This window comes from Gorilla gorilla, chromosome 18 (genome assembly GCF_029281585.2).
Source record: "Gorilla gorilla gorilla isolate KB3781 chromosome 18, NHGRI_mGorGor1-v2.1_pri, whole genome shotgun sequence".
Lineage (NCBI taxonomy): Eukaryota > Metazoa > Chordata > Mammalia > Primates > Hominidae > Gorilla > Gorilla gorilla.
In genome coordinates this window covers 65,834,274-65,853,815 of record NC_073242.2, presented here as the reverse complement: position 1 = coordinate 65,853,815, position 19,542 = coordinate 65,834,274, and the positions used below count along the sequence as shown (strand labels likewise).

The following is a 19,542-nucleotide window of genomic DNA, read 5'->3' as shown; positions in this document are numbered from 1 at the left end:
ACTAGATATTACAAAGCCTACAGATTCAGTCTATTAATTTTTAAAAATAAATTATTAAGATAATTTATAAACAATTTTGTGTGTGTGTGTGTGTGTGTGTGTGTGTGTGATGTAGTCTCGCTCTGTCGCCCAGGCTTGAGGGCAGTGGTGCAGTGGCCCGATCTTGGTTCACTGCAACCTCCCCCTACCGGGTTCAAGTGATTCCCCTGCCTCAGCTTCCTAAGTAGCTGGGATTACAGGCACCCGCCACCAGGCCCGGTTAATTTTGTATTTTTAGTAGAGAGGGTTTCATCATATTAGCCAGGATGGTCTCGATCGCCTGACCTCGTGATTCACCCACCTCGGCCTCCCAAAGTGCTGGGATTATAGGTGTGAGCCACCGCGCCCGGCCTATTTAAACAAGTTTTTAAAATAAATTATTTTATTTTAACTTATCATATTCCTTTATTCAGGGAGATAAGTTACTGAGATAACTGGTAGTAGGCAAAGAGAAGAAACAGGGTGAAGTCAGGTTTGTTGGTGGAGGAAAAATGATACTAAAGACTGCCCAACAAATATTCAGAATCCAGAAATGTTCGTATTTCTCCATGGTTCAATTTCTCATGGGTCACTTTTCATTACAAGGATTCTGGAGAGCAAATAAGACAGGATTCTCTCAGGTATCAACCCAGTCTTTTTTTTTTTTTTTTTGAGACAGAGTCTCGCTCTGTGGCCCAGGCTGGAGTGCAGTGGCGCCATCTTGGCTTACTGCAACCTCTGCCTCCCGGGTTCAAGAGATTGTCCTGCTTCAGCCTCCCGAGTAGCTGGGATTACAGGCCCACGCCACCATGCCTGGCTAATTTTTGTATTTTTGGTAAAGACAGCGCTTCACCATATTGGTCAGGCTGGTCTCGAACTCCTGACCTCAGGTGATCCACCCACCTCGGCCTCCCAGAGTGCTGGGATTACAGGCGTGAGCTACTGTGCCCGGGCCAACCCATAGTCTTTCGGTCTTCTCTCAGCCAAGGCATCCAGTGAAAATACAATTTATTTTTCAGATTCCTCTGGAGAATTGAAAAGTCTCTTTTGCGGCTGGACACGGCGGCTCACACCTGTAATCTCAGCACTTTGGGAGGCTGAGGTGGGCAGATCACAAGGTCAGGAGATCGAGACCATCCTGGCCATAGCCAACATGGTGAAATCCTGTCTCTACTAAAAATACAAAAATTAGCTGGGTGTGGTGGCACACACCTGTAGTCCCAGCTATGTGGGAGGCTGAGGCAGAAGAATTGCTTGAACCCAGGAGGCGGAGGTTGCAATGAGCCAAGATCGAGCCACTGCACTTGCTCTGGTCACAGAGCAAGACTCCGTCTCAAAAAAAAAAAAAAAAAAAAAAAAAAAAAAGTCTCTTGCATCAAATTGCCATGGTCTCTGCTCTTGGTCCTCTTTTCCATGTACTCATTCTTCAAGGATTTATTTTCTCATTGCCTGATCAAGATCATTGCAATGACCAAAAAATTTTCAGATGCTGTGATTTTTGTAATATTCCTTTAAAAAGTTAATCATGATGTTGCATTCTTCAGTGTGCAAGTGTGGAGATGTCAGGATGCCTCTTTAAGACAAGATGATGGCTCACAGCAGTGCCATACCACTCACAGCCACACCAGGAGAGCTGAAGGGGCAGTCACCAACGAAGATGCCTGACCCAGAAGTTGGCTGCCAGGGAGCCAAAAGCCAGGTCACTCCACAGGTGGCCAATGCCTGGGGGAGCCCTCCATTGCCCAAGCTTATTATTATTATTATTATTATTATTATTATTATTATTTTGAGACGGAGTCTGGCTCTGTCTCCCAGGCTGGAGTGCAGTAGCATGATCTTGGTTCACTGCAACCTCCACCTCCTGGGTTCAAGCAATTCTCCTGCCTCAGCCTCCCGAGTAGCTGGGACCACAGGCACGTGCCACCTCACCTGGCTAATTTTATTTTTTGAACAGACAGGGTATTGTTATGTTGTCCAGGCTGGTCTTGAACTCCTGGGCTCAAACGATCCTCCCACTTCAGCCTCCCAAAGTGCTGGGACTACAGGTGTGAGCCATACCTGGCCAGGTTCTACTTTTTAATATTTAAAATATTTGAAATAGGCCGGGCACGGCGGCTCACACCTGTAATCCCAGAACTTTGGTAGGCTGAGGCGGGCGGATCACCAGAGGTCAGCAGTTTGTGATGAAACTCCGTTCCTACTGAAAATACAAAAATTAGCCGGGTGGGTGGCAGATGCCTGTAATCCCAGCTACTCGGAAAGCTGAGGCACCTAAACCCGGGAGGTGAAGGTTGCAGTGAGCCGATATCATGCCACTGCAGTCCAACCTCCGCGACGCAATGAGACTGTCTCAAAAAAAAAAAAAAAAAAAAAAAGATGGTGTCAGTGATTTCTACTACATCAGCTCTGGAAGCACTCCGTACCTGATTGCTCCACTTTTAGTGGTGCTAAGTTCAAATAATTCAGCTGGTGAGAAACTGACTCCCGTGGGAGTGCGGGCGTGCGTGCGTGCCGCGGAAATCCCGCCTTCCGGCGCCGGCGGTTGGCCCTGGCTGCAGTCGGTGAGCTCCAAGTAGGAAGATAAACGGGATTGCAGGAAGCGGGAGAGTCGGGAGGAGCAGGGAAGGGCTCCTCTTTCCCATTGGCTGTGCCCGCGGAGCCGCCTTGCGATTGGCGGTAAGCGCGGGTCGGTGGAGGGGGCGGCAGTCCCGCGCGGGTACGCCCCTCGGGTAGCGAGAGGTGTCGGGATCGCGGGCGCCGCCTAAGCCAGCGGCTGCTGGGAGGGTGTGTCCGCACGCCTGCGGGGCGAGGAGGCCGTGCCCTGCACCTCAGGTCCTGGCCTGGGGCACCGGGGCACCGGGGCGCCCGGCGTCGGAGGCGGTGCGGGGTTGGCGGGCCACAAGGGGTGGGGGCGCGGGGGCGTGGGGGGTTGCTGCCCGGACCGCCCGCGGCGCAGCCTCCTTCCTCTCTCTATCTCTAAGTGGTGGTGGCTGTGGGTTTTTCTGCAGGTGAGCCTTTTGAGTAATTTGTTTCACGCAGGCGCCCTGCTGTTGGGTAAAGCGGCAGATTCACGCTGCTGTCATTTGTGGTTCAAACGATGGGCTTCCTGGCAGGGCGCGGTGGCTCAAGCCTGTAATCCCAGCACTTTGGGAGGCCGAGGCGGGCGGATCACGAAGTCAGGAGATCGAGATCATCCTGGCTAACATGGTGAAACCCCGTCTCTACTGAAAATACAAAAAAAAAAAAAAAAAAAAAATTAGTCGGGCTGGTGGCGGGCGTCGGTACTCCAGGCTACTCGGGAGGCTGAGGCAGGAGAATGGCATGAACCCGGGAGGCGGAGCTTGCAGTGAACTGAGATCCCGCCACTGCACTCCAGCCTGGGCGACAGAGGGAGACTCCATCTCAAACAAAACAAAACAAAAAATGGGCTCCCTGTCGTGTGTGTGTACCTTTTGGATTTGAGGGCAGGGGCATGACATTGTGATTTGGCCTCCTGTGACAGTCCATTCTCAAGGTCTCGCCAGCGTGGTGCAGAAACCCGGCATACCCTGCCTATCTAGGAAGGAGGCTTTCCCTTCCCCACCTCCCTCTCCCTCCGTCTCTTCCCTCTATCTCTCTTTCCTCTTCACTCCCCTCCCCGAGCTCTTCTCTCCCATCTTTCTGTTCTTTTTTTCTGCATTAAACTTTTCGGGAGTGTCTTTGTAAAATATTAAAAAGCGTTAGGTCTTCAACATGTATGTTTAGTTGCAGGCCTGAGAACTGGGAGGAAGCTGGAGAAAAGATGCCCTCTGAATATTTGTGTTTGGCTGCCCAGGCTCGCCTTGACTCCAAATGGTTGAAAACAGATATACAGGTGGGGTTTGACATGTCTCTTTCTTGGTGTATTTCTGCTTCCATGTTTAAATTTCTCGTGTAAGTCTTTTTTTTTTTAGGGTATGTAAGGGGAAGTCAGTTGTTTCTTGCTATAGTAGAGGAGCAGGTTTGTTTCCTGTAACTTAAAATGTAACAGTCTTTATGGCTGTTTTTGTAGATCGTGCACGGCTGCCTTTTAATTAGTTTCTTGCAAGTGCACGAAACTTGAGATCTATGAATAGGCAAAATTTTTTTCCTATTTTTTATTACTGGTTAAGAAATCTGCCACACTCCCAACCATATGATGGTGACTGTTATTTGTTACTGATAGTTTTTGAGCTGTTTACTTAACTGTGCAGGGGAAAATTGGAGAAGTAAGTTGCAGTAATTATGGCCAATAGAAACTCACTCATTTTATGAGGTTTTGTGTTTGTGTTTTTGGAGAGACAAGAGTTAGTTCAGTCGAGGTGTTTGTTTTGTATTTGTATGCAATACAAGGTCTAAGGACAATTGTGTTGAAACTGAAGTCATGATGTTGGAATCTTAAGGGCTGAAGGTTCCAAATAAATGGTATATATAGAATTCTCTCTGACTCGAAATTGTCCCTTTCTGGACCTCCGGATGCTGAGGCTAAGAATGTCCATATGATAGGGCCTTCCATGACAGGAGTCAGCAACGTCTTTTTTTTTTTTTTCTTTCACGTATCTGTAATTCATTCTGTATATTGTAAAAAGTTTTAAGCTCTCTTCCTAGCCCTAGTATTTGTTAATAAATTAAAACATTTCCCAAAGTGTTTTTTTGTGAAACAATAATTCTAAAAGATGCTCTAAGAAAAGCTAAGAACATGGAAAAATCCAAAGTATATGTTTTATTTATTACATTTGATGAATTTGTTGTTTGCTTCTTTTTCCTCTCGAGAGGGAGCCTTGCTCTGTTGCTCAGGCTGGAGTGCAGTGGCATGATCTTGGCTCACTGCAACCTCCGCCTCCCGGGTTCAAGCAGTTCTCTGCCTTAGCCTCCTGAGTAGCTAGAATTACATGCACCCTCCACCACGCCCAGCTAATTTTTGTATTTTTAGTAGAGACGGAGTTTCGCCATATTGGCCAGGCTGGTCTTGAACTCATGACCTCATGATCCACCTGCCACGGCCTCCCAAAGTGTTAGGATTATAGGCGTGAGCCTCCGCACCCAGCCCACATTTGATGAATATTTTTGTCCTTTGTTCTTTTAAAAATTGTGGTTAGAAAGCAGAGCATAATTGTTCTTTATGTAGATCCCAACTGATTGGGGTTTTTAGGGAGATTTTTTGGCATTCAGTAAATGTTTTTATTTTCCATTATTAAGACTATGAATATTTTATTTTATTTTCTGAGACAGGGTCTTGCTCTGTTGCCCAGGCTGGAGTACTGTGGCATTATCTTGGCTCACTGCAACCTTTGCCTCCTGGGTTCAAGCAATTCTCCTGCCTCAGCCTCTCAAGCTGCTGGGATTACAGGTGGCTGCCATCATGCTGGGCCAATTTTTGTATTTTTAGTAGAGTTGGAGTTTCACCATGTTGGCCAAGCTTGTCTGAAACTTCTGACCTCAAGTGATCCGCCTACCTCAGCCTCCCAGCGTGCTGGGATTGTAGGTGAGAGCCACTGCACTGGCCCATTTTCACTTTTCATTAGCTGCTATTTCCCCCCATTTATTTCCTACCTTTCTGTGTATGATTTCTGAATTAAATGTATTTCATGTCTTAACCTTCTGAGTTGTTTGTTCTCTCATTTTCCATGTTGTTAAGGAAAATAAGAGGCTAAGTGAGATGTATTAAATTTGCATATAGTTTCTCAGATCAGGATAAAGGCTCATCTGTTGCAGAACGGGACTCTGCTCTTGCTTCACCCAGGATGCGTTTCCTAGTTCCTTCCTAGAGTGGGGCCACGCCCTGCTCCAGCCTTCCAGACCCAGCTCCCTGCTCTGACATGATTCCACCAGACTGTATTCCAGCTGTCCTACCTGGACCTAGATATTTTCTTTGTTTTTTTTGTTTGTTTGTTTGTTTTTTGTTTTTGAGATGACGTTTTACTTGGCGGTCCAGGCTGGAGTGCAGTGGCGATCTTGGCTCACTGCAACCTCCGCCTTCCAGGTTTAAACAATTCTCCTGCCTCAGGCTCCCAAGTAGCTGGGATTACAGGTGCATGCCACCACACCTGGCTAATTTTTGCATTTTTAGTAGAGACGGGGTTTCACCATGTTGGCCAGGCTGGTCTCGAAATCCTGACCTTGTGATCTGCTCGCCTCGGCCTCCCAAAGTGCTGGGATTATAGGTGTGAGCCACTGCACCCAGCCAACTTTTTTTTTTATTAAAAAACTTATATGAAATTTATTTTATTGTGGTATCTAGTTCAGTAAATTTTGACCCTATAGATTCATTTAACCCCTGCCATCATCAGGATGGAGAAATTTCATCACCCCAAAAGCTCCCTTAAGGTGCTGCTTTTTATCACATATCCCCTGGCCTCATACCCTGGCAACCACTGATCTGTTCTCCATCAGTATAGGGTATTCTTTTTGAGAATGTCATGTAAGTGGAACCATATTTTAAGTAACATTTTGAAACCATCTTCATTTACTCCTAGTTATATGTTTGAGATTTATTGTTGTTCTGTGTATTAATAGTTCTTTTTATTGATGAATGGTGTTTCATCATTTGGATGTACCACATTGTGTTTATCCATTCTGCTATTGTAGGACCTTGTGGTTGTTTCCGTTTTTCTTTCACAATTGTAATCCTGCTGTGAGCATTTCTGTACAGATTTTGTGTGAATATAGTTTCCATTTCCCTAGGATAAAGACCTAGTAGTGTGAAAATTGGGTCATGTGCTGAACTGTTTTCCGAAGTGGCTGTTCTAGTTTGCATTCCTGCTGGCAATCTGTCACGTTTCTGTTGCTCTGTGTCTTTGTTAGCACTTGGTGTTATCAGTGTTTTTTAGTTGAGCCATTCTAACACGTCTAGTGGGATCTCATTGTGGTTTAAATTTGCATTTCCATAATGGCTAACAATGCTGAATATCATGTTCTTTGCCACTCTTGTATCCTTTGTGAAGTTTCTGTTCAGATGTTTTGCACAGAAAAAGCTGTATCATGGAACCAGTAAAATAACCAAGGAGAGGTTGATTAAAGTTCTGTTTATAATCCTAGAAGATTCCTGCCTTAGGGATATGGGATGGCTGAACATAAGACACCAACACTGGACAGATGAAATAGCAGTTTATTAGCCATGCATGCTCACAGCCCTGGGGGTGGGGGACACCGCATGTCACACGGGGGCTGCACTTGGGAACAGAGTGAACCACGAGGGGCTGTGGGAGGCACATTTTGCAGTAAGAAGAGGGTGAAATGACCTTGCTTCCATGGGAAGATGTGATTGGCTTGTTGGAATAACTCTGGACCGGCAGGGATGAGCAGGCTGGGGTCGGGTCTCCGCGATAAGGAGGGTTGTTTGGCTCTGGGATCTTATCCGTGGGAGCAGAGCTTGGAGGAGACCTTGTGGTTAGGCTATTTGAGGCCTTCTTGATTTTACTGACGTCAAGGCAGCACGTAATATTTAGTCTTAATTTCATGCCACACAAGACATTCTTCTGTAGCTACTTTCTGTGGCACTTTTCAAAAGGTTTTGTCCTTAGTGTTTAGCAGTTGATTATGATGTGCCTCATCATGGCTTCCTTTGGATTTATCTTGTTTGGGCTTTGCACAGATTCTTCAATCTGCCTAGGTTTATGTCCTTTGCTGAACCTAGGAAGTTTTCAGCTATTAGTTCTTTAGATTTTTTTTTCAGCATTGTACCTTTTCTCTCCTGTTATTAACCTGTGGGGTCTGTGCTAATTCTAGGTAGTTAGTTTCAGAATTGAATTGCATTGTGGGACACATAGCTGGGTGTCGCAAAGAACTGGAGAATTGCTTGGTGCAAAAGTCCATACATTTGGCGTCAGAAGTGTTGTAAACAGAGGAACTGTTTCCTTAGGGATTTTTAGATACTCATTATTTATAATCTGGATGGGATACCATGTCTTTCACCGATTGAGATACATTTTTCTAATTATGTTGTTTAGACGTTTAGTCATAGCCTTCTGTGATGGAACGTGTTTACACTTCAAGGTTAAGGTTAGTTCTCTCTTCTGTTCGCTTAATATGTCAGGAGTTTTATGACAGTTGTTTTTGACTGAAACGTTACATTGTCAGTGGCCTAAAGTCATTTTTCCCAGCTTTTCCTTTGTGTCCCAGTGCTCTTGAATTATGCTATCAGTGACAGCGTCCCTGCATAGCAGTGCTTGCCAGTTGGCAGTGGAGTAGGGCCTTGGAAAGAGTTAAAAGATTTTTGAATCATACTCCTTTTCTACACCCTCCCTTTTCCCATGGGTACGCAAGCATTGGGACTCAATGGATGGAAGCAATTCATGTGAAATTGAAGTAGGTAAATATCAAATACTAAGTTTCTCAGTTGTGAAATCTACTAGGAAGTTAATGAAATATCATTTTGGAAGATACGCTTTAAATAATTTGATATATTGGTTTCTTTTCTTTTCTTTTCTTTTCTTTTTTTTCAGATGGAGTCTTGCTCTGTTGCCCAGGCTAGAGTGCAGTGGTGCCATCTCGGCTTACTGCAAGCTCTGCCTCCCGGGTTCACACCATTGTCCTGCCTCAGCGTCCTGAGTACCTGGAACTATAGGTGTCCACCATCATACCTGGCCAATTTTTTGTATTTTCAGTAGAGACGGGGTTTCACTGTGTCAGCCAAGATGGTCTCCATCTTCTGACCTCGTGATCCATCGGCCTTGGCCTCTTAGAGTGCTGGGATTACAGGCATAAGCCACCACTCCCGGCCGATATATTGGTTTGTTTATGAAAATTATACTGGATCTGTTACAGGTATGATTGATATATTTTATTTTTGAGTTGTCAAACATTCAGTTAATGATGTGTGTTGTAACTTTTCGGGGAGGGACATTTGCAGAGACTGACTAATGGTATGGCATTCTGAAAAGCGGTTACAGATTAAAAAACTTTTAATTCTGCAGATGATAGTGTCAAACCAAGTGGAACAAAGAAAGAAGATCTGGATGACAAAGAGAAAAAAGATGAAACTCCTGCACCTGTATATAGGGCCAAGTCAATTCTGGAGAGCTGGGTATGGGAGTAAGCAACCAGGTAATCTTTGATCAGAGATAGAAATTAGTGTAGACATTTTGCCTCCAGATCCTCAGGTGGTTTTAGAAATTGGTTCTCTAATTCTGTAGGAGAAGGTTGATACTGGTATAGGCTTACACGTCATTGAAACTGGAAAAGGTAGCTAGATATTCTTCTACTCATGTTTTGGATAATGAGATATTTTATGCTTCACACACTTGGAGTATGTCATCTACTGTAATACAGTATCTGAATGAATACTTTAAATAAAATACATTTCTGTAAGTTAATTGTATACTTTAAAAATCTCTGAAAAATTTGAGTAGCAAGTCTCAGAAACTTGGTTCTAAATATTAAGAATATATCCTTCCTTGGGAGGGAGCATGTAGTAAACATGTTAGTGTGATTGTAAGCATACTGTCTTTCTGGAGGTCGCTGTGTTCCTGCATCCACTGTTTTCATTTCAGGGATGTTCACGGAACGCCAGGCACCAAAAGGCCAGAAGCATGCCCCTGCAGGACCAGCACTTGGCCCTGGCCATCCTGCTGGAGCTGGTTGTGCAGAGAGGCACGCTGAGGTGAGGGCTTGTGCAGACTGGGAAAGCTTTGGGGAAGCGCCTCTGTATCCAAATACCTGTTGCATTGTGTGCATTTCACTGAATCGTGTTTGACTGCAGCAGATGTGGTGCTCTGTAACCAGAGCACCATGTCCCAGAGCTCGCTCTCTCTTTACCTTTTCTTCACTTCCTTTTTTATGCTCAGTTTTCTAGCCTGGGAACTGTTCTTTTTTTTTTTTTCTTTCAGTTTTCCTCATTTAATTACTTTTATTCCATGAATTTAAGATCCTAGAACTTCCATGTGAATGTGCTCTTTGAGCTTCTTAACTGGTCTTTCCTATCAGCAGAAGGCGATGACTTGTGCTAAAATCTTAGTGTCAATTCAGTGATTTAATTACCACGGCTTTACTTTCATTTCCTTTCATATCCCAAGTATTGCTTCACCTCTATCTAGCTGTTTGCTTTTATTTTTGATCAACCATGAAAAAAAAAATTAATCTGTTTTTACTAGGAATAAATGTGTTTTCTCCTTTAGCCAAATGTTGTCTGCCATCCTGTTGTTGCTTCAGCTGTGGGACAGCAGGGCACAGGAAACTGACGATGAGCGTTCTGCCCAGGGCACCAGCACCTTGCCTTTGCCCTTGCTGCGAAGGTTCCAGAGCATCATTTGCAGTAAGGATACGCCCCCCTCCGAGGGCGACATGCACGTGAGTGTCATGATGGAACGTTGTGTTTAGGTGGTACTCAAGTCTAGTTATTTTTTACGCAAGACCAGTGTGTGTGTCCACGGCAGTGTTTTTGTCTGGCGTGTGTGTGTTTGGTGGTAACAGCAGCGAGTCAGATGAGACAGGTGTGGGAGGCCACTTGTTTGTGGAGAAGACTTGGATCAGTGAGCACCGACTTCCTTGTCAGCACAGAACCAAGCTTGAAACACGCACTTTTAAATCAATACTAGAAAAGAACAATGAAAATAGTGGCTTTCTTTGTTGGCCCTTCCTGTGTACTGGGCTCTGTGCAGGGCATGTCATCTGAGCTGTCACTCTGTTTAGTACCAGCTCCCCCCTTAACAGGTGTGGACAGGAGCTGGGGGAGGAGCAGGCATGTGGGGCCCTGGGCGTAAACCTGCAGGACTGCTGGTCTTTACAGGTCAAGTACAAGTTGAATTTTGCATCTTTTTGGGAAAGTCTTAGGCATTTCAATATCATGCTTTGGTTTAATTTTTCTATTATTTGTTAGTCTTTAAACTAATGATAATAGGGCTCTTCTGCCTTTAGAAGAATTAGAACTATGATTTAATTTGCAAATGAAAGTAGGTGTTCTCCAGAGTGGGCAATGTTTGGATTAAAATAAAGGTTTTGGTTTTAGATTTCAAGGCCAGCTTGAGATGCTGTTCTGGGTTCCCACAGAGGTGGTTCTGCCTTTCTCCAGGGGTCCTAGGCCTGTAGGGTGGTTTGGTCATGTTAGTAATCTGTGTGGATTCAACTTACCTGTGGTGTCATAAATGTATACATGCACAGTCAATGTTGTGTACATGTGTACAGCACGTTTAGACATTTATACAGTTTGTATGCTACATAAATATATAGATGTATAGTATAACTGTATCATCGACATTGTCATTTGATGGGTCAAATGAGTCAATACCAAAATATAAAGAGTGTGTAAAGGCTAACTGTATTACTTTAATTTTTCCCACCATTTCTGAATGTTTGTTTACCTTTCCTTTCTAGCTTTTGTCTGGCCCTCTGAGCCCCAATGAGAGTTTCCTGAGGTACCTCACCCTCCACAAGACAACGAGCTTGCCATTGATCTGCAACAAACGGCGGTTGTTGTCATGGCCCATTTAGACCATCTGGCTACACCCTGTAGATGCCTCCGCCGTGTAGCTGTCCGACGTCTCATAAGGTGTGTGTGCAAGAACCGTGTTCTCCATGGGTTTTGTAGCTAGTACCACTTGTAGGTTCTCATCCTGGGCCCGTGTGGAGACTTGCTTTTTCTGGTATTGGTAGGGGGAGCTGGCCTGTGGTTTTTAAACGTGTTTGCAGTTGAAGGTGTTATCCGTGTTGAGAGTGAATGATGAGCAAGCTGAGGCGCACAGGCCTGGGGACCCAACCTGGGGGCCCAGGTTCCAGGTTCAGGTGGCACAGCCCCAGAGAGCTCCCCTTTATCCACAGCCCCAGGCCCTCCCACCTTCTACAGAGGGTTCCACAGCCTTCTTTATACTCTGAACGTGGGCTGTCTTAGTATGTAATGCTGGTTATAGTAGTGACAGTATAATTATATATTATATCTGTTATGTAATAGTAATGGTAATAGTAGTGATTTGCATGTGTGGAGCACCTGTAGGGTGCAGGCCCACTGAGGACCTCATGCACGCTGTTGTATCTCATTATGTCAATGAGAAAACTGCCTTTGGGAATGTTAGTGAACTTTGCCAGTGTATAACAGTAATCCTAGTTTTGAATCCAGATTTTTCTAACATTTTATTTCTAGTATGAAGAGTATTTATTTTGTTTTACAGTTGTTAAAAAAAAAAAAGGAATACAGTCACATGGTTCAAAAATCAAACCTAGGCAGAGACACACTGTCGCTTCCCCTGCCCACCCCTTCCACCCATTTTCCTACCTGCTCTCTCTGGCTTTTCAGTCTCCTCTGTAACCTCCTTGTTCTCTGGAATGAGTATGCTACTGGTAGCATGTTGCATTACTTGTGTTGCTTGTTTTTTTTTTTTACTAACCATATATACTGGAGTACTTTATCAGAGTGTCGCTCTTTGTTTTTATAAAGCAGCTTAGTCTTCAGTGTGTAGATATGTCTTTTATGTATCTTTCTTCAGTGAGTTTCTTACTGGTGGACACTTGGGCTTATTGCCACAGTGTTGCTATACAAATAGTGCTGAGGGTTGGTTGTGGTGGCTCATGCCTGTAATCCCAGCACTTTGGGAGGCCAGGGTAGGTGGATCACCTGAGGTTTGGAGTTTGAGATCAGCCTGGCCAACTTGGAGAAACCCCGTCTCTACTAAAAAATACAAAAGTTAGTGGGGCATGGTGGCACATGCCTGTAATCCCAGCTACTCGGGAGGCTGAGGCAGGAGAATCGCTTGAACCTGGGAGGCAGAGGTTGCAGTGAGCCGAGATTGCGCCGCTGCACCTTAGCCTGGGCAACAAGAGTGAAACTGTCTCAACCATAACAAAAAACGCAAATAGTGCTGCAAGGCCTGACCTGGAACATGTGTCCTCCATGTGTGCACGCGTGTGTGTCTGTGCACATGCACAGGTGGGGATGCACCTAGTGTGGGCTGGTTGTCACCAGATCGCTCCTGTACATCTTGATTTCTCTCACCACCAATAGGGATGCTGGTCTCCCAGCCTTGTGTGTGGGCTTTTGGGATTTTGCCTGCTAAAGCACAAAATGGTGACCCTGATATAGTTTGAGCATTTTAAAATATATTAGTATTTAAGGGCCATTTATACTACTTTTTAATGGGCTCTGTTGAAATGCAATGGAAATGGAAAAATAGCTTGTTCAGTTGCTTCATCATACCTGTTAAATGCGGTAATACGGCGTGGTAGGAGATGGGGTTTCACCATGTTAGCCAGGATGGTCTCGATCTCCTGACTTTGTGATCTGCCTGCCTCGGCCTCCAAAAGTGCTGGGATTACAGGCATGAGCCACTGCGCCCGGCCAATTGGATTATTTTAAAGCATAACTCTGTCTTTAAAACATTTTAAGGCATTTTACCTCTTAATGATAAGGATTTAAGAAAAACCCTACAATATCATTATCCTGTCTATAAGATTAACAGTGATTCCTTAATCTAACATGTAGTCCATGTTACATTTTCCTGGACTATCTCAAAAATGCCTTTTTTAGGTGGTAATTTTGAATTAGGACCTGAATATGTTCTGTGTATTGGCATTGGTTGACATATGCTTCTAGTCTCTTTCCCCAAACAACATGGCTCCAGGCCCTCCTCTCCCTGTCTCTGATCATACCATTTTCTTTTTCAAAGAAGCAAGTTGGTTATTTTGGAGAACTTCACATTTTCTGAACTTGGTTGATTGCATTCTCTTATTCTAGACCAACTTGTTCTTCTGTTAGTTACATTAATCTGCTGGTTAGACCTAGAGGTTTGGTTGGATTTGAATTCAGTCTCGTTGGGGTGGTGTTATGTCTGGAGTCATGCTGCATGCTTTCTGTTGGCTCAGGAGGCCTGTAATGCCCAGTGGCTCCCCGCTTTAGTTCTGTGAAGCTAGACCAGGGAATTCATGTGTTGCGTGTCCTCTATAAAATCCCCTACCAACCTTGCCCTCTGTTGTCTGGTTAGCAGGAGGTACAATTTGTACAGGAAGGACATAATCTAAGCTTGACTTCTTGAACTGCCACCTCCCTTTAACTATTTTTCATAATATTGAGTTGGTATCCTAGCACTTGCATAGGTGACCACCACTCAGGTTTTCTTTTTTTGAGTATTTTTATGAACTAATAGACTTCTATTGATTTGATGTTTCTTTTCTTTTTTAGCTTTTTCCCCCTAATATACACATTTAAAGGCGTAAATGCCCTCAAGCATGCATTTAGTTGTATGTCACCAATTTTGATCTGCAGTATTTTGATTATTAATTAAACTCATTTTCTAATTTTCATAGTCATTTTTTCTTAGAATTTTGGGTTACTTATAAGTATATTTTGTAATTTTCAAATATGTGGATGAATATTTTCATTTTCTGTATATACAGAGTCATTTTTATTTTATTTTGAATGAACTTTTGAAAACCTATTTCTAATTTAACTGCATTGTAGTCAGCACACATGCTGTGTAACTTTATTTCTTTGAAATCTGTTGAGATTTGCTCTATGGCCTGGCATGGCCTGATTTGATATTCATGCTGCCTAGATTTTTTTTAAAGCATTCTATATTTAATAGAATTTGTATGTGTGGTATTAGTTTCAGAGCTAGGTATGTATTTCTCCCATTGTGATTGTGGATTTGTTTATTTCTGCTTGTAGTTCTTTCACAGAGTTTATTCTTTTCATTTTACCTGTTGATTGATCGATGGACTGATTCTGGTTTCTGTATACACAGAGTCATTTTTTACAGGTCAGAACTGTAGAAATAATGAGGAAGTGACACTTATACGCAAAGCTGATTTGGAGAACCATAATAAAGATGGAGGCTTCTGGACTGTGATTGATGAGAAAGTGTATGATATAAAGGACTTCCAGACACAGTCGTTAACAGGAAATAGTATTCTTGGTAAGATTACCCTTCTTATTTCCTGGTTAAAAGTTATAGCCTGTATCATTTTAAGCAGAGTATTTGGCTTATAAATGATTTCTTTAGTTTTGTGCCAGCCCCCGCATATTTTAATGTATCTGTGGCTTTGGTGTCTGTCTTATCAACAAATTCAGCACATTTGAAGAATTTCCTTTCATTATGCATTTTTTGTTTTAATACTTGGAACTCATTTCAAGTTCTGAGTCGGCCCAGGCAACCCTGGGAGACAGTGGGAGGTCATTATACTCTGGTAACCCTCACTTTTGAGTTAAGCGCCTAACTTATTTCCTACTCACTGTTTCTCCTACAGCTCTTCAGGCAAGCTGAATTGAACTCCTGTTGCTTTTTCCCTTTTTCTTTCAGCTCAGTTTGCAGGGGAAAACCCAGTGGTAGCTTTGGAAGCTGCTTTCGAGTTTGAAGTCACCCGGGAATCCATGCACGCATTTTGTGTTGGCCAATATTTGGAGGTGAGGCTGTATGCCTTGAGTGATGCAGAGGATGGCAGGGGACACCCTCTGTGTGTTTGTGATAGGAATATTTGGATCTAGAAGTACTGATATCTGGGTCTTTTGGGGGGCATTAGGGATAATATAAAGATCCTTTAGAAGTTTTGTCATAAATGAATTTACATTTATTCGTGTTAGGATCTGTGATGTACTGGTCTTGAAAGATTGTTTTTTAAATGATCAATTTGTGAGAAATATAGACAGTGTTCCACAAGAAAAGAGGTTAAACTTTGGTCTTATGTAGAAATTTGGAATGGCTTATTATCTTGAGGTATGTATTTTTTGGGAAGAACTATGTAGAAGTGTAATTCTTTGCAATAGAAATATGTCCTTCCTATGTATTCACGAACACATAGAATTTATATACTGGGATTAGCTTTCCAGCTATCCACAAGTAATAAAATGTATTAAATGCCATTAGGGCAGGGCTTAAAGCATTTTATGAAGGGGAGAATTAACTTTGCTGTAAATATCTTCTGTGACTGGAAAAGTTGAACTCTTGCTTTTTTCAGAGTTTGATTTTTGTTAGAATAAATTTCATTTCCTCTACCTGTGTGGTCACAGTCCACTAATACTTGTCATCGAATACTTGTCATAGTTTTGTTGCCCAGTGGGTTCTTTATGCATGTAACAATTCATTATACTTTCTGAAGCATGGTGTACAGTCACTTTGGAAACTGATTCCTAAGGAATATTCTAGCCAAATCATGTATCTGTGCTTTAGTTTTTCTACGTGTACGGTTGCTGCCAGCTTTATAGGGCATGTGGGTTTATGTGGTATCTGCTGTTACTTGGGAACAGCAGCATCAACTCATTACAGGATGGAGGGGCAGAACACCCAGGGCACCCCTGGGCTCACATGGTGATACAGCTGCAGGACAGAGCTGTCCTTTTGGTTTTATGTTTTTAATTAATTCTGTTTCCTCAGATTGATGATGAAGTTTATTTTTCCAGCCTGACCAAGAAGTTGTCACCATACCAGATCTGGGAAGTCTCTCTTCACCTCTGATAGACACAGAGAGGAATCTGGGCCTGCTTCTCAGATTACACACTTCCTATTTAGCAATGAGCACACCGCTGTCTCCTGTCGAGATTGAATGTGCCAGTAAGAAAATCTTTGCTTTTTGCTGATTAGCAGATTATTTTTTTTGAACTGTAAGTGCCATTAAGAGTGGGAGAGGGCCAGGCACAGTGGTTCATGCCTGTAATCCCAGCACTTTGGGAGGTTGAGGCATGTGGATTGCTTGAGGTCAAGAGTTTGAGACCAGCCTGGGCAACATGGCAAAACCCCGTCTCTACAGAAAACACAAAAATTAGCCAGGCATGGTGGCATGTACTTGTAGTCCCAGATACTCAGGAGCCTGAGGTAGGAGGATCGCTTGAGCCTGGGAGGTTGAGGTTGCAGTGAGTCATGATCATACCACTGCACTCCAGCCTGGGTGACAGAGCAAGACTCTCTCTTTAAAAAAGTAGGAGATGGCCAGGCGGTGGCTCATGCCTGTAATCCCAGCACTTTGGGAGGCTGAGGCGGGTGGATCACCTGAGGTCAGGAGTTCGAGACCAGCCTGGCCAATGTGGTGAAACCCCATGTCTACTAAAAATGCAAAAATTAGCTGGGCGTGGTGACGGGTGCTTGTAATCCCGGTTACTCGGGAGGCTGAGGTAGGAGAATTGCTTGAACCCAGGAGACAGAGGTTGCAGTGAGCCAAGATCGCACCACTGTGCTCCAGTCTGGGTGACAAGAGCGAGACTCCGTCTCAAAAAAAAAGAGGAGGATTCAACACAGTTGATGATGATACAAAAGATAATAATAAGGATAGTGAGACTCAATCAGGTAGAAACAGCTGTGAGTGGCTGTCATTTGCCCTCATGGTCTGTTGCTGCAGAGGAAGCTAAAAAGTGTGCAGGAGTGTCTACCCGTCTACCCTGTGGTGGTCTCACGTATTGCAGCCTCTGCCTGAAAGGCCCAGCATGGCTTTTGTCTCCCTGCATGCCCAGAAATTGCACAGAATGTGGATCAGCTGTTCTCTCAGGGAACAGCGTTCTATTTGAGGACTGCGTTTTTACCAGACCAGGCTCAAGTCAGTTATATTTCAGGATGGCAGCCTTTGTAACCACCTAAAATAATAAGCTTCTTCCTGTCTCCTAAGATGGGTTTACATTTTCCTTCATGTAGTCGTGCATTTCCCATCTATCTGTCCGTCCGTGTGAGCAGCTTCTGTTGAGCAGTTGCCTGGTGCCGTTACCATGCGAGGTGTTCAGGATGCAGTGATGGATAGGACACGCCTCTGCTTTCTGGTGCCGTTACCATGCGAGGTGTTCAGGATGCAGTGATGGATAGGACACACCTCTGCTTTCAGCTGCTGCTTGTTGATGAGCCAGCATTCTAAGCAGGTCACGTTACAAGGTGGTGAATGGTGAAATGGAGACGTTCATACGTGGTTCTGGGAGAAGAAAGGCTTCATTCACACTGGCAGCAGTCCTGAAATTGCGTGAGGGAGCACTCTGGGCAGAAAACACAGGAGTGTCAAGGGCAATGCTCAGAGGAGCAGGGCTTTCCTGCTGCTTGCGAGAGTGGGTGTGGGAGAGGCTTGCAGGAAAGGAGGATCTTGGTGTCCACACAGCCCCCCGTTGGGTGGACCTTTGTGCAGTGCTGGGTGCTGGACTGCCTGTGGTGCCCTCTGAGGTGTCTGCTTCCCTCCCTCCTCCTCAAGGCTCATTGCTTGCCAGAAGATGGGCTTTGTTTAAATTGACAAGGAGGGCAGGGCTGGCGAGCTCCAGAGCAGAGGGTGCCATGAGCCCTGGCAGGTGGGTCCGAGCCACAGGAGGATCAGAGGCTTATCTTGGAGCAGTAAGGAGGGGCTGTCCTGTGCTTAAAGAAAGGGGGCCAGAGAGAGTTGGCATTGGATTAGTGTTTCAGAAGAACGAATGTGGTGGGTTGGGGAATGCTCCTGAGTGCTCTAAAATCTAAATGTCCAGTAAAAGAACACTAAGTGCATCCCCGCTTTGATTGCTTGGATTTGGAGCAGTATTTGATAACACAGATAGTTAATAGAGATCTGTAGTGGTGCACATCCTAATTTTGTGTGTATGTGCCGCTCCCTCAAGTGACCATAAGCAGTTGTAATTAACATTTGCACTGGCTGATCCCATGCCTTGCACCATGCACAGGTCTCCTTTCCAGTCCATCGGCCCTCCCGTCTCCAAGGATCTATCCTTCATTAAAGATTGTGTGTTTGTTAAATATTTTCTCCTTTTCATTCCTTTATAAGTGCTCTAGGAATACATAGCCTACCCTGAGGATGTAATTCTTTGTAGAAACCCTTCAGATGTGCTGTTCCCTGCCTGGATACTCAGCGTCTGGGTCTTATTCCTCATCTTAGCTCAGTTGTTGCTTCCACAAGTCCCTTACTGACCCTCAGAATAGCGGTGGTCTGTCTTCCAGTCTCCCTGGTATCCCCATAGTCATCCGTTGCACAGTTTTGGACTTGAAATCCTGTGATTAGTTGTGTCATCGGTGCCCTTTGCTGCCTTCCTTGTTAGAATGTGCAACTCAGTCTTCACACAGTATCTGTGGAACCAGGCAACTGCAGGCAGAGCACAGGTATCCAGAGAATGTTGGACTGGAACTACAAACCTGAGTTCTGATGCCGTGCCTGAGGTGTGTGGAATCACCAGAAAGTGTATTCACGTAGATAGAGGAATTACAAGTCAACCTGTGTAAACATGTTAGGTGGAGCTCTTTCATATGAATGATGCTGAATTTTACCTTCTAAATTGAGTGTTCAGTTGAGCATCTTTTTTTTTTTTTTAGTATTTATTTTGAGTTGTGCACTTGTGTTTCTCTTTCATGTTTGCGTGTGCATTTTCTGGAATGGCTTCAGTCATCCATCTTCTCTGGAGGCTGCAGACCAGCCAGATCCACTACAGCTACAACGAGGAGAAAGATGAGGACCACTGTGGCTCCCAGTGGGCACACCTGCCAGCAAATCGCGACTGCTCCCACAGACGGGCCCTGGGGGACCATTCTCAGGTATTTCTGCAAGCCATTGCAGACAATAACATTCAGGATCACAACGTGAAGGTGAGCTAGGCCTGCCCCCACTGCCACCTCAGTGCTCTGTTTATCTGAGGACTTTGACATAGGAATACTTATGTGCTCT

The 19,542-nt window shown here is 44.3% G+C and overlaps 1 protein-coding gene and 2 pseudogenes across 1 annotated transcript; 2 read left to right on the top strand and 1 right to left on the bottom strand.

The window, feature by feature from the left end:
- Positions 1–1,026: 1,026 nt before the first annotated feature.
- On the bottom strand, positions 1,027–1,757 carry LOC134757436 (COX assembly mitochondrial protein 2 homolog; annotated as a pseudogene).
- A 1,113-nt stretch (positions 1,758–2,870) lies between these two features.
- Positions 2,871–14,791, top strand: LOC101149482 (E3 ubiquitin-protein ligase HERC2-like). Its single transcript, XM_019011619.4, has 7 exons — positions 2,871–3,871; positions 8,460–8,781; positions 8,931–9,060; positions 9,507–9,616; positions 10,131–10,302; positions 11,326–11,500; positions 14,682–14,791. Exons 3-6 carry the CDS (start codon positions 9,043–9,045, stop codon positions 11,440–11,442), a joined length of 417 nt encoding a protein of 138 aa, XP_018867164.3. The 5' UTR covers positions 2,871–3,871; positions 8,460–8,781; positions 8,931–9,042; the 3' UTR covers positions 11,443–11,500; positions 14,682–14,791.
- LOC129527348 (putative HERC2-like protein 3) overlaps positions 13,553–19,542 on the top strand; it is a 35,361-nt pseudogene continuing 29,371 nt past the window's right edge.

Bases quoted from the DNA above. Each gene is read 5' to 3' on its own strand.
- LOC101149482 (XM_019011619.4), top strand. The intron at 9,617-10,130 runs GTGAGGGCTTGT...TTTCTCCTTTAG, and splicing joins GTGCAGAGAGGCACGCTGAG to CCAAATGTTGTCTGCCATCC. The intron at 10,303-11,325 runs GTGAGTGTCATG...TTTCCTTTCTAG, and splicing joins CCTCCGAGGGCGACATGCAC to CTTTTGTCTGGCCCTCTGAG.